This window comes from Myxine glutinosa, chromosome 3 (assembly GCF_964187855.1).
Source record: "Myxine glutinosa chromosome 3, kmMyxGlut1.1, whole genome shotgun sequence".
Lineage (NCBI taxonomy): Eukaryota > Metazoa > Chordata > Myxini > Myxiniformes > Myxinidae > Myxine > Myxine glutinosa.
Window position 1 is genome coordinate 72043228 of NC_136263.1, and position 15134 is coordinate 72058361.

Sequence of the window (15134 nt, forward strand, 5' to 3'; positions counted from 1 at the left end):
GTATAAAAAGTTACCTCACTCCTCTCTGCGCATGTGCGATCGGGACAGATTCAGAGCCAAAGTACTACTAAACTGCGGGTTCTTTTTCTGATTCATGTTCCGATTCGTGTTCAAAATATAACATTAAATTTATTGAAGTTGTTCCTCCATCATAAACCGACGTTTGTAGACAGAGAGACAAACAAAGTGAACCAATTATAGCTTAATACCAGTTTTTGCTTCGCGTGCGCAGAGTTATCAAAGAGCCCAACTGATGATACCGACAGTGGGAAATTGATCGGCCAAGGCAGCATCTTTAGAGAAAAATCCACTAATCTTGGATTATAACTTGTTGGAGGTTGAAGGTGCAACAAAGTTAAGGACTAGGATGTTTGTAGCATTCATACCATTATATAGTATTGGAGATGTTGATTTAATGTGTTAAAATGGACATTACTGTTTAAATAACATAATATTTTGTGAGAAAGTTTTGTAAAACCTCGTATATTACACAATGATGCGGAACGTTGGCACAGGAAGCTTGGGCTTGCCATTCGGCCCATCATTCCTGCTCTGCACCAACCCCAGTATCATCACCTTCACACACTGAACATACAAGAGGCAGGTTTATGAATTTTTTTCTCCATCTTGTCTGAATCGTGATAGTCGATATTCCCTCACCCTGAGAGCATGAGCGGAAAATTGTATTGGTCGAGACGGAGTACAATTTTGCCAACGTACTGCTAAACAGAAGGTTTTTTTTGAAGTACGTTAAACAAGGAAATTTGTGTTCTACAGTGTTCAAAATGTATAAAATACCCCCTCTTTCCCCTCCCCCTATATATATATATTACAACCTCCAGCCGGATCCTTCTCCTGTGTGATGACACGCTGCAAGATGCCTCTTGTATCAGGTAATCCCTATTTTCATTATTCCATTATTCCTACCCATGCTCAGCACCTTACCTTTATTAGTTGCGAAAATCTAAGATTTTTCAAATATATTGGTCGGTCTTTTTTATTTATTTATTTTGTATACAAGATCGAGGCTTGTGAAAGAGCTAACATTAATCACACAAAAAGTCAAACAGACACATAAAACATATAATAAGGGGAGCGGTAGACAAGATGGGGAGAGAGGGGGAAGGACACAAACACAACATTTGAGAGGACATCGGGAGATCTGTGGGAGGGGGTGGGAGAGGCTTTGGGGAGAGGTGGGAGAGGTATAAAACATGTGGACACTGCAAGGACTTCCAGGAAAGAAGTTGGAATTTCAAAAAAGTGTATCTGGAGTGAAATTAGCAGGGGTAGAAAAGATCAAGGTTTTGGATGGGGGAAGATAAGAGATGGTGGTGAACAGCTGTTTTAAAGACCTGGAGGGAGGAGTGGGATTGAAGGGAGTGGGGGAGTTTGTTCCAGAGGCGGGAGAAAAGGGGAATGAAAGAGTGAAGGTGAGCAGAGAGTCTTGATTTTGGCAGTTTAACCATAAGAGGGTTGCTGGCAGATCTTGTGCGACCTGTAGGAATATTTGGGGAACAGAGCCCAGAGAGAGCTGTGGGAGCAAGGCGGAGAGGAGTCGGTAGAAGACGGAAAGACCACCAACCTGCCTGCGGTGAGTGAGTGAAAGGCCCTCTCAGAGTTAGCTTCATCGCGGGAGATTCCAATGATTCTGAAAGCTTTGGTTTCAACAGCGTGAAGCCGTTATTCTTGTGTGTTATTCTGTCTGTCCGTCTGCCTGTATGTCTGTCTTTCGATATATCAATCACCTACAGGTCACACTTTTAAACCGATCTTCACAAAACTTCACCAAATGGTAGAGTTTCTCATAACCAAGAAGCCTATTGATTTTGAGGTCAAAATGTAAAAGGTCAACATTGGCTAAAGGTCACCAACTTTGTCAAATTTCTAAAATCATCAATTTTCATCCGATTGACTTGAAATTTGAAGAGGATTTGCATATCAAGCCACTGAATTAAACCCCCAATTATTTTTGAGGTCCAAAGGTCAAAAGGTCAACATAGACAAAATCTCTAAAATTGTCAATTTTCATCTGATTGACTTGAAATTTGAAGAGGATTTGCATGTCACATTAGTGAATTTAACCACCAATTATTTTTGGGGTCAACATAGGTCAAAAGGTCAGCATAGGCCAAAGGTCAACAATTTAGGTATAATTTCTAAAATCCTCAATTTTCATCCGATTGACTTGAAATTTGAAGAGGATTTGCATATCAAACTACTGAATTCAACCCCCAATTATTTTTGAGGTCCAAAGGTCAAAAGGTCAACATAGACAAAATCTCTAAAATTGTCAATTTTCATCTGATTGACTTGAAATTTGAACAGGATTTGTATATTTGGTATTTGAATTCAACTGCCAATTATTTTTAAAATCAAACCTTTTTATGGATTTTGCAAGCATTGTGCTATGCACAACATCTTTCTTGTTTATTTATTTGTTTATTTTTTGTATACATAGTGGAGGCTCGTGAAAGAACATCTACCATGCACATAAACCAAAGTCCCCATACCTCTCCATCTCCAATGCATCTGGGTACCTCTCTAAATCCCATTTAAAATTATCCACCCCCTCTGCTGTGACTACCATTCCGGGAGACCATTCCATACATTAACCACTCACTGACTGAAAGACCCCTGCCTCAAAACTGTCATAACTCTCATCTTCTTTACCCTCAAGCTATGGCCCCTGCCTGGTCATAACATTGTCCACTCTGCTGAAAAAGTCAACTACACCTATATTGTTCACATCCTTCATTATCTTCAACATCTCAATGAAATCCCTTTGCATTTGCCTCCTTTCTAATGTACAGTATAAACTATAAAGTCTCCTTCAACTGTTCCCCATAGCTGAGTCCAGCTAGCCATGGAATAGATCTAGTAGCGATACGCTGTACTTCCTCTATTACAGTTATATCCTTCCTCATATATTCTAGATGAGGCCTTGCTAAATTCCTCTACAATGTTAAAACCACCTCCTTTGATCTATAGTTTATCACCCTATGAATACAACCTAAAACCCTGTTAGCTTTACCTGTGGCTACCTGGCTCTGTGCTGCCTGCTTAACACCACACCCTCCCCCCATATCTATTACCAACCCCAGATCATTCTCCTGTGTGACATTCTCCAAGTTTGCTCCTTGTATCATGTAATCTCTATTCTCATTATTCCATTATTCATACCTTACTAGGTTGATGCAATTTTGTGATCCATTTCTGAATTTTAGCCACAGCGAAGCGGTATGTTTGTATCTTGTTTACAATTCAGTTCTCCATTGAGAGGAATCCATGATTGGTAAGAACAGAGCGATACTAAAGAAGGGAGAGGACTGACTGGTTTGAAGCCTACCAGGATTTTGAAGGTAGAAGACCTGGAAAATGTTGTCTCCCATCATATATCCACGGGCACTCTCTCCACAACATTATAAAACTAGAGTTCATAGAACACCTTACCCTTCACAATCTTGAGAAAAAGGACATGGGGAAGGGTTACCCCCTGCTTTAGCTCAGGCTTTGCATCGCTGGGTGCCATCATTTTTTCTGAATCCCGATATTAACTCACCCTGAGACCACGAGCGGAAAATTTGATTGGTCGAGACGGTGTACAATTTTGCCAAAATACTGCTAAAGTGAAGGATTGTGGAAGTACAAACGTGGAGATTTGTTTTCCACAGTGTTCAAAATATATAATTTAACTGAAATAAAGGAAAAGGTTGTATAAAAACATCGATTCGGAAGTTTACCATCATTGATACACTATCTTTTAGATTACATTATTTAACACGTTCAATTACTTATCCGTGCCTGTTGTTTGTGTCCTTTATAATGTCCCTAAAAAAGTACGTTTCCTGTTTGGAATGATTTCATTTTTTTGGACTGTCAGACAGACAGACTGAAGCAATCACTTTACCGCGCGCGCTGTGCACATGCTCGTGTGGGACGAGATGCCGTACAATTTTGCCAATATCAGAGCTATAATACAAAATATGAAACTCAATTGAAAGAAATGAAGTGGTTCCTTGATCGTAGACAGACTGACAGATACTCAGAAAGAGTGAACCAATTGCTTTCCCCCGTTTTGTGCTAGGTGTGTGGGGGTAAAACACCTGGAGGACCAGTGATGACAAAGACTCATGCAAAGGAAGCTCTGTACCTGTTGAGTCCACGGAAAGTCGATGAAAGCGGCCACAGTGGAAACATCCCGACGGAAGTCGAGGACTCTGCCAGTAGTGAGGACGTGATCCAAACGTACAGTATTTTTTTGTACCAGAGGGGCGGTTAATGCTGCTTTTGAGCTTGCCACACATTTTAGCTATTACAGGTGGTGACATTTGTCCATGTCCCATGATCTAAGGGGCGGCGCATGGTCCCAAGCGCAGGTGCCCACATTGCAGATACACGACCGTCATTTGTAACTAAAAGGCAGTTCTAGGTTCCAGGCAGGTGTGTGTGTGTGCACATGAGCACATGTGGGATATGATCTGGTGCGTTGCTCGTGATTAAGTTTTATATTGAAAAACTTTTTTGAAAAATTATCTATTCTCAAGACAATGTTTGAGGATCACTTCATTTCCTAGTTTACATTAAAAGCAATTAGATCTTTCTCAAACAAAAAGTTTCTCAAAACTTTTTTGAAATACCATCTTCTTTCCTGGAAGTCCTAGCAGTGTCCATGTGTTTTATACCTCTCCCACCGCCCCCCCCCCCTTCCCACGCCTCCTCCCCCCAAGCCCTCTCCCTCCCACAGATCTCCCGATGTCCCTACCCTCAAATGTTGTGCTTGTGTGCTTCCCCATCTCTCCCCATCTTTTCTCCCGCTCCCCTTATTATATGTTTCATGTGTCCGTTTGTTTTTTTGTGATTAATGTTAGCTCTTACACGAGCCTTGATCTTGTATACAAAAAAGAAAAAAGAAAAAATAAACAACCTCACTATTCCTTTTCACAAATGATTCTGCTCAATGTGGAGCTAAAATTTAAACAAGTTTCAGGTACATCTCCTTCATTCTTGGTTAACTTAGAAATGAGCAGAAATACATCAACCAAGCAAAACTAGGCCTTCCAGTTTGTTTCACAATTCCCAGTATGTCTTATCAGGAAGACTTCTGAAAAATCAATTTTGTCTTTGTGATGTAACCCCAGCACAATTGCAGGCACTGGATGGTCCAACCATTCCATCACTCGTGAAAGTTAATGGTGCGCCGAATCTCCAAGGTGGCTTCAAAAGGTACATTACCTGGGTATAGTTTGCCAGATGTAGTGTACAGTGCATTTCAAAGGTCTTGGATTGTGTCTCCATTGAACATTATTAATTAAGACTCCCCCTATAGGATAGAAGCCTCGTGTTGGCTTCACAGTTAAGGTGGCTGGCTGGCTTAAGATCCTAGTGTCTTGAGTTTGAGCCCCTGTCATGTTGTGGGTTGATTCAGCCTGTCATCCTTCGGAGGTCGGCAAAAGGAGTACCAGGTTATTTGGAAGAATGAGCCATTCGAGTATCCTGTGTCGGAGTGGCCACCCATCCAGGATTGTGCCCAATAGCCTAGAAAACTGCTTCGGCAGCCCGATATGCATCTGAAGATGCAAAATAAGTGGTCTTCTTCTGTAGTCTATAGGGTAGCGGGAGGTTTATTGCTGTTCTCGGGTTTGTTTCTACAATTAGCACCCCAATTTTTAATGGTACTCCTGAGTTTCTTAGATCCATAGGTGTACAAAAGCAACCTTTTAGGTTTATTTATTTATTTGATTTTTCTCCCTGCACTTCTTATTTCCGAAATTTCCGAGCTGAATTTCGGAGCCGGCTGGGACTTTTGGAAGGAAATTTTGCAGCAATAGTGGGAATAAGAAGTATGTGTGGTTGACATAATTTTTTGACCTCAACCTAATTTTAAGGGAATGCCCTAATTATAGACGTATTAACATTTTTCACCATAACTCAACTAATGTTTGTCTGATCAGACCGAAATTACCCTCGCAAGGTATCCCAAAGCAAGGTGCATCCATGTTTAATTTACATCATACCTCTCTGAGTTTTAGTACTCATTTAGGTGTAAGATCCAGGTCTTACACCTAAAGGATTACTAAACCACCATTTAGGTTTTTCTCCCTTTTTTCTGCCAATGTCCGAGCTGTATCTCGGATCCGGCTGGGACTTTCGGAATTAAATCTTGCATCAATAATGTGAATATAAAGTATGTGGGGTTTACCTAATATTTTTGACCTTGACCTAATTTCAAGGTCATGACAATTAGACATTTTAACATTTTTCACCATAACAACTAAAATTTGGCCGATTGTGAGGTTGACCTAATAATTTGACCTTGACCTAATTTTTGAGGTCATGACAATAAAAGACATTTAAACATTTTTCACCTTAACTAAAATGTGGCCGATCGGAACACAATTCTACTCCCTAGATAGATAGCCTCGAGCAAGGTAGAAATGATCTGGTTAAAGGTCAAGGGATTAGTGTCCTTGACCTACCTTCTTCAGATTACGACACAATTAACAAGAAAACCGTTTTTGATAATAACTTAAAGAATAATTTTCTTACGATTTTCGTTATGTGTTTTTTTAATGGATAAATTGTAAATGGGAGCGCGTTTTATTAATTTACACTCTATCCCTAAATGTTGTAGGTCAAGGTCATATGGTGGTCCGAAAAAAATATGGCCATCATTGGATCGCGGGCCAAGGGTAAATCATGGGCGATCACAGATATCTAGTTATAAATACTACTTACTTTTCAGGTTATGTTCTAGGAAGTTGGTAAATTGTCTCCACGAAGTTTTAGTCCAAAGTAAATATGTCGTACACAGCACAACGACGAAGTAAAATAGTAGAATGGTACCTTGAGACTGAGTTTGTAATCAAGACTCGGCGGCTTTATCGCAGACTTTTAAAATGTGAGAGAGCTACCCAGCAAGAACTGTTTTCTTCACAATATCAAGAAGTTCAAGAAAGGAGGAAAAGTTCACAATCTTCGGGAGAAGGTCCGAGAAAGAACTCAAAGACCAAGGAGATTCTCTCACCGGCGCTCCCAAGAACTTGGTCTTTCAGGTCCTGAGGCAGGACATGAAACTTTATCCATACAAAGTTTAGATAAACCATTCTCTCAAAGACACTGACAAAGAAGAGAAGTTTGGCGACAAGGTAATCTCCTTCAAGGTAATCTTCCCCATTGCCCTGATCTCAACCCCCTGGACTTCTTTCTGTGGGGCGATGCGAATGAGATTGTTTACAAAGACAACCCACGTAACATCTATCGGCTCAAGGGAGCTATTGAGGAATATGTAAGATCCATATAATCTCTGACATGCCAAAAGGGTGACACAGAACTTCGCTGTCGGAGTGAACGCTTGCCTGGCACGCCATGGAGGTCACATCAAACACGCCATTCCGTCATTGTAAACCAAAGTGCCAAAACGTCTCTACTTTACAATGAGTGATTGTCAATTTTGAATCTTGTACTCATGTACTGTATACCTTTTTCAAAATAAAGCATTCAAAAATACCATGACTTTTGAAACGCCCTGTACTTTCTTGGCCACTTCTCACCTCCCCCAGGGAAACGTACACAATTGCGTCCCATCGTCCAACACTCTTTGATGAATGCGTTTCTAATCTGGCTACAAACCGACTCTCCAATGGCACTGCTGTCCGTCAAAAGTGATGTTAAGCCTATTTGTCTGCACTCGCTTGTAACCGTCCATCCAATGACACCCTGCGGGAGAATTGACCATGTGTGTCGGTGCCAACCTTCATAGTCCCTCCCTAAGCCAACCATCAAATTGACCACCTTGTCGCATGAGGATCGCTTCTGGTTCCAAATTGCCTTGAGCCACGGGCTCAGCAGACCCTAAGGAGCTCTTTCGGTGAGTCTCCAACGGGAAATTAATTAATTACTTTTTACCTGCCACATTTTCCAGTAAAGAACGAGGATCATGCAGGTAATTGTTTTTTCTAAATGAAAACTTATTGTAGATGATTATGGCTTGTGGAATACTGACCCTCAGAAAAAAAAACTTAATTTTTGCTGAGGTGTGGAAAGGAGATTATATGTGACATACATGAAGAGACGTAAATAATCCGCCATTTTTGTACATGTAAAACGCAGTGGTCTCCAAAGACAGGAAAAATCAAGCGTACGCTCTTGGTATTTACCTACGCACCCATCCGAGAACACCTTTATAATATGGATCAATCAAAATCAAACAATTGTTTACACGGTACTTTCCATTTGATACAGAAGTCCCAAAGCACCACAAAAAAGTAAAAGGTAAGTAAAGTAAAATGAAGAAAAAAAACAACTGAAAATCTCCTGCGAAATGAAAACTTTATTGAAAAATTAAATAAAAATTGAAAATTTAATGAAAAAGTTATGGGATTTTAGGAGAGATCTATAAACCATAACATATGAGGTTCTATGCGTTTTAAGAGGCATTGAGAGGAGCAAATCCTAAGAATGCTCGAAAAACGAATGTCTTCATTCTCACATGAGAGACTACCAATAAATTACAGTTGTGTAACTTTCTCGCAAATGTGTAAGGTGTCATTGGTTGAGATCTGTAGGCAGGAACCAATTTATGTTTGGCTTTATAGGTTGTCAGCGATATTCTAAAATCTATATGTTGGCGTACTGGGAACCAGTGAGGTATTTCGAGGATTGGAGTGATGCAATCAAATTTACGATTCTATGCTAAGAGCTTGGCAGCTGTAATTTGAATAAGATGTAAGGGCTTGAGAGAAGAAGCAGACAGGCTTACTAACAGTGAGTTGCAGTGATCCAAGCATGACATTATGAGTCTTCTGAATTAAGATTGGGTGGATTTTAGCCTTAGAAGGGAGAATGGGATTAGTTCTAACCTGAGAGTAGTTCCAGTACTCCTCTGAACTAGATGGTATTCATAGAATACTTACCCTGCGAAGTCAACTTGGTGTGAGCCAACTCTTCTATTTTTGAAGAGTTTTTTTTTTCCTTTGATCCAATATGGCTGCCAGACCACGTGAGTGATGACCACCTTTTAGAAGCCATTTTTCCCTGCAGAGCAGGGGTTGGCCTTTTTCGGGCACCGTGGTCCCATTTTTGAAGCAATGTTTTATGGCCGGATGCCCTTCCTGCCACCAATCCTGTTAGTCGCCTCTTGCGACACACAGGGAATTACCAGTGAGCTGGTACTCAATTGGCCGACTTCGGAAGGATGACAGGCTGAGTCAACCCCCCTGGCATTAATTCAGCGATCGACCGGGATTCAAACCCAGGATCCTAGGATCCCAACTCGGCATCCTAACCGCTAAGCCAACTCCAGGCTAGACCACGCGAGTGATGACCTCATGAATTTAAATTCTCTATATAATTGTTGCGTAGATCATGCTTAATAAATTTCAAACTGATCAGACTAAGTGTTGTTCCTCTCAAATTATGACGTCATAATTGAGGCACCAATTATGTCATCGTTAACAACACTTAATCCCCATGCGGAGTTTTTTTTTTACAATGAGCCACGTTTAAATTTTTTCCATGGAGGTGGTTTCAGAGATAGAGGTGCAGCGTTTTTCAATTTTTCCAAGATAGCGCCTGTACCACGTGACCTATGATGTCATAATTATGATTAAAAAATTCTACTGGAGGAGGCGCTTCTCTGGTCAAAATTTTGTGTCCATCGGACCAACAGTTGCAGATAATTTTTTTTTTCATACTGATCAGATCAAGCGTTGTACTTGTCGAAATATGACGTCATAATGATGATCATCGAGAGTACTTGACAATGAGCCTTGTTTCAATTTTTCCCATCGAGTGGTTTTGGTGATATGGAGGTGTAACGTTTTTCCAAGATGGCGTCCATACCACGTGACCTATGACGTCATAATTATGAATAAAAAAAATTTGTACAGGCGGAGGCGCTTCTATGGTAAAATTTCGTGTCAATCGGACCAACAGTTGCCGAGAAGAAGAATTTTTAAAATGTAGATACGCACGCATGCACACCACATGTATGCCACATGTCCGCCACATGTATACAACCGAATGCCTAACCCTGCTTTTCTCTTCGAGAGCGCAGGTTAATTAAGCGTGGGCTGATAATTAGTATGGGATTCAACTTTATAATTATAATTTTTTTGTATGCAAAGTCTAGGCTCATGGAAAAACAAGGTGGCAGAGGGGTAGAAGGAAAAGCACTGGCAGTGGCACAACACGTGGACACAAGGAGACAAACAAAAAGGATGAGGAGAATGAAGGAAAAGCAGAAATGTGCAGGTAGATGGAGAGACGTATTGTAGGGTTTTCCCAATGAGAATAGAATAGATCACTGGTAGGGATGGAGGATGACCCTTGGTTGTGTTGTACTAATAACCCGAAACCCTAGTCCATAAACCTGGACTTGCATCGCTATTATATTTTTGATTAAGGAAATATGGAGTAACAATTTGGCATTCCTTAGAATGTGACACCTTTCCATTGCAGGGCACAGCCACATATAGTTGCAAGAAAATAGTTATATAGGTTGAACATCAGAGAACATGCCGAACGAGAGAAAACAGTACACATCTCATTCACAGACAAGAAATACTTTAATTAAATATTGTGTAAAATGCAACACTTTATTTATACAGTTTCCCCCACCCCCCTCCTTCGGACAAGAAAAATGTACATTGAAAATAACATACTATCAGCACATTAACCGAGCGCCCACCATGCCCATCAGTGACAGGTAAAAAGTCCACGCACCATGGAGGTGCGGAAAAAATCTGTACATGTATCAGAGGGGTGTTCGGGTCAAGGGGGGCAGGGAAGGGGGAGAGGGGGTCAAAATAGTGACTCGGGTGTTAAGCGCTGTGTTGCTTCAAGCATGAAGAGCGTGAGTGTGAACGAAGCACAATCATGCACGAACGTATATAGGACGGCGGGAGAAGAAAGCAGTAAAAGGAATCGATTTGCTCTTGCAACAGTCAATTTTGTGTTAATTACATGAAAAATGGTGGAGATCGAGGCCTCTGAGTGGATTGCATATACAGTGTGTTCTCGAACTCCATGCTGATTATTTGGAATCCACAGTAAATGGAAACTTTGCCACATAGATGCTATTGCTTATCTGTCCTTCCTTTGATTGTTTCTGATAATATTTTCATTTTGCACAATGCGTTATCGATATGTGCTGTATACGCTGCGTACTCACCTAGCTTCTGAGTATACATGAGTGTTTCTCTAAAAAGACCAAACTCAGAGAAAAAATATATATTAACAGCTGCTGTGAAAACAGCAGCAGCAGGAACGACAACAACAACAACAATGACAACAACAACGACAACAACGACAACAACAACAATGACCACAGTAAAATAATGCAAATGTTATTCCATGCACGAGGTGTGCTGTAATTCATTGCCAATGGCGTAACATTCCAGGTGTGCATTTTTTAAAATCGTGCATAACATACGCAGCCCCTTTTGGAGCAAAGCCCGAGAGCCTTAAGAAGGCATAGCTCGAGGGGCGGAGAAAAGAAAGGATGGAGGGGGACAAGTAGTAGGTGGATCGGAGGGGGACGGGTATTGGGTGGTTGGCAGGGGGGTATCACTGACTTGAACCAGCTGTTCTAACATGCTGAGTGAGAACTTAAAAGCAGCGAGACAAAGTTTCATACCCATAATAGCAATAATAACAGGAACGATGACGATAAAATTACATCGGTGGGTAGAGAGGGGATGGGAGAGCGAGAGGGAGTGCGTGGGAGCCTCAAATTGGCCTTGGAGATCTTTCCTTTTTTTTTTGGTTTCAAGCACAGCTGAGCCCAAGGCTGCCAAGATGAGCTAAGCAGTCCTATTGGTGACCTCCCTGAGGAGCGAGAGCAGGGTTCTGCTTGCACTGTTTAACAGGCTTGTTGGGGTTGCGTTGGGGGACAATGCGTGTTTCGGGCTAGTAATTCGCATGGAGGGCTTATGCGATTTGCCTAAACAAACGTCCAGGGTGCGGAGATAACCGCGGCGCTGGGAAACATTAGAGGCCGGGTTGGGATGCCGGAGGTCGAGCTCTAGACGATGTGCGAAAATGGACCACGACGTTCACCACGTGACCAGAAATGCTAACTATAATATGTATAAACAGTATAGTACAAAATAAATTGCAAAGTGTGAGGTTACACGTTGGCAAACTAAGGTTATTAAGACGTTATGGTGTGATTTGCACAATAAAATTTCATTTTCACAGTCAAAGCAAAACTGATGATTCCTCTTCTGATAGAGAGTAGCAGATAGATTAAGACTCAAGACATTTAAGGTAAAATATGGTCATTTTAACCAGATTTTCTTGTTTTTTATTATTTGTATTTTTTACATTGAGAACGCAGAGGATAGAGGATTGTTAGTGACTTTTTCTTGCAGGACCATCCAGATATTACGTAGAACGCTTTTTTCAGCAATTATTACCACCCCATTCCTTTAATGCCGCAATGCTGGGTCGAAGAACCCCATCCCAATAATTACACAATTTCATAATGCTGGACCAGCCACCAACCCACCTCCCTGTGCATTACATATAATATAAGGATGGTCCCAATAATGGTCAAAACAGAGGTAAGTGAATGATAGAGTGTTAAAGAAAAAGTATTCTTCCAGAAAGCAAGAAAAACAGACTGAGACACTGGATGAGTTCAAGTAAAAGTGGAGAGATTAAAGACAGACATGGGAGAAAACAAACTGACTTTTTTCTTGCTCTTGAGAACATCGGCCTCGGGGCAAAAATAAAAAAATAAAAGAGAAACTTCGGTTAAAGTGAAGGAAAAGGCAAAATTCAGAATAAGAAATACGAGACGTGACTATAATCAAAAGTTTTCACTTGGTATCTTTACATGAAAAAATGGACCATTAAGCAACAAATGCAAAATAGTAAATTCTCAACAATTTCTGTGGAGGCAGCGACGTCTTCGACCATCAGGATTATCACGTGTGACGTCACTTAAGCGTTTGTGGTTCCATGATTGGCTGTCAAAGATGTGATGTCATTAAGAGTCTGTGGGTCCATGATTGGTTCTGGCATACACATGTGATATCAATTAAGGGTCTGTGGGCCCACGATTGGCTCTGTAAGCCACATATGATGTCGTATAAGCATTTGTCGGTGCACGATTGGCTCCCTAAAACAAATGTAATGTCACATAATGGTCTGCAAGTCCATAATTGGTTGTGTCAAACACGTATGATATCATTAAGGGTCTGCGCGCATTTGTGGGTGAATGGTTGGCTCCATATAACAAATGTGATGTTACTTGAGGGTCTGCAGGTCCATGATTGGTTCTGTAAACACTTGTGATGTCACATGCAATTGGACCAATTTTGGGCAAAGCACGGTCGCCAACAAATAAATGACCGAGGGATTCAACGAAGCGACTTAACAGGTGAATGTATTCACATAACGATGCCAAGTGAAAATGTTGATAACAATCGGATCTATGAAGCCTGTTTGAATTTTCTTGGTTATTTTCTCTCGATCCAAGTAAACTGAAACAGTCGATTTGGTCAACTTGAAGGTAAATTCTAATGAGTCGTATTTAACGAGAGGTGCATTTCGGACGAGCGGAGGGAATATTGCATAAACCGAAATAAGTGCTTCAGAAATGATGGCAGCATCAAAATATGAGTGTGAAGTGAAAATAAAATAAAGCACAAGACCAGATTGAGGGACGGAGGAGGGGAAAAAAAACCAAAGGATAGCGGATACAGGGTAAGGAGTATACAGCTTCACAAGACTAGTACCAGATCAATTACTTCACAAAACCTTACGGCAAAAAGTCAGGTACACTACTGTACAGAGATTGCAAAAAACTAAGTTTTGTAGCAATAACCTGCGGAACAGGAAGCTCTCTAAAATATTCATTCAATGTTGTCTACTGTGACCGGGGACCGTGTTTTTCAGAACCGAGGCACTCTCCGTGCCTCTAAATAAGGAGCCTTAAATGCATCTGATGGGCGAATGCAGCAGTTACAACAATCGTGTTCAATATTTTTACAGTACGTTCAGCGAAAATCTTCCCCCCCGGTCGTTATTACCCTGAAAGACTATTCCCTCCTGTTTCTGTAGCCATTGCGACGTGTGGGGTTGCCCCGTGCGAGTGCCCTCCCTCCCGCCAGTTTACGTCTGTGCATCAGAAAGGGTGAATATTATAGATCACAATGAGAAGGACCAAAATAGCTTTCTAAAAACTCTATTCAAAACGCGCGGCCATCTTTTTCACAGACTTACAGGGGCCCATTTGATGCCCCGTGATGACGTGCGTTTCCAGGAGCGGCTAAAAAACCATGTTCTGCTGCTATATGTTTTTTCGCCAGGCTGCATTCCACGTTGCTTCATTTAAAATGACTAACATTATCATTGTATCTTTACAAAAAGGCTAAAAACACTCCAAGCAAGAAAAGTCCTTCTACCTTGAAACTTTCAAAACTGCATAACCATGACTTTCTTGAATTGCACAGAGGCAGAAACGATGTCCGTTATCCACTTCCCCCTTTCTTTTCCTTCGATAAAGTCCCACAATTCCACTTCACGACAAAATAAAAAGTTATATTATATATATATAACATTAAGACAGTGCACCAGGAACATTTTTTTTCTTATATAAATTGTCACTTTTCACCTCCAAATGGATGCTTTCTCTACAAAAAGACTGTCAGTTCCTTTTTTGTTTGCTTTCACCTTCGTCTTCGGCTTGTCCGGCATCAGTGGCTTTGTAGAGCAACAGGCCGATGAAGAAACATTACCACTTCAGTTTAAGTGTCATCGTCCACGAGAGGAAAAGTAACCCAAACAACTCGCTGTGAGCAGGTGATGTCTCGGAAGGAATTGTCTCTCCAAAGCCCATTCTTCACCTACATCGGAGGCACGACCAATCCAGACATGGCTGAGGAGAAAGAGCAAGCAAAGGTTTGTGTCAAATGTACACTGAGAGGCCTTGAACTTTATTCTTGTTGACTCGCACAATTATTCCTTGTTTCCTGTAAACCTCGCCCTACATTGTTCTGTGAGCACATCGAAAACCAAACGAATAAATGTTCCAGACCGTTTTGAAACGGTATGCATGAATATCCTGTGCCATTGGCATCTAATTGAATGCATTTGCGAAATTAAGTAGCACAGGATTTATTTTT

At 41.1% G+C, this 15134-nt stretch overlaps 1 protein-coding gene across 2 annotated transcripts in view; it reads right to left on the reverse strand.

Moving 5' to 3' along the window:
* Positions 1-11770: 11770 nt before the first annotated feature.
* EBF3 (EBF transcription factor 3) overlaps positions 11771-15134 on the reverse strand; it is a 199182-nt gene continuing 195818 nt past the window's right edge. The window contains exon 15 of one of the 2 annotated variants that reach the window (XM_068110645.2): positions 11771-14887. In XM_068110645.2, coding sequence (XP_067966746.1) covers positions 14856-14887 — 32 coding nt within the window. In that variant the 3' untranslated portion in view covers positions 11771-14855. The remainder of the gene's footprint in view (positions 14888-15134) is intronic. The other variant, XM_068110642.2, reaches the window with a different exon arrangement.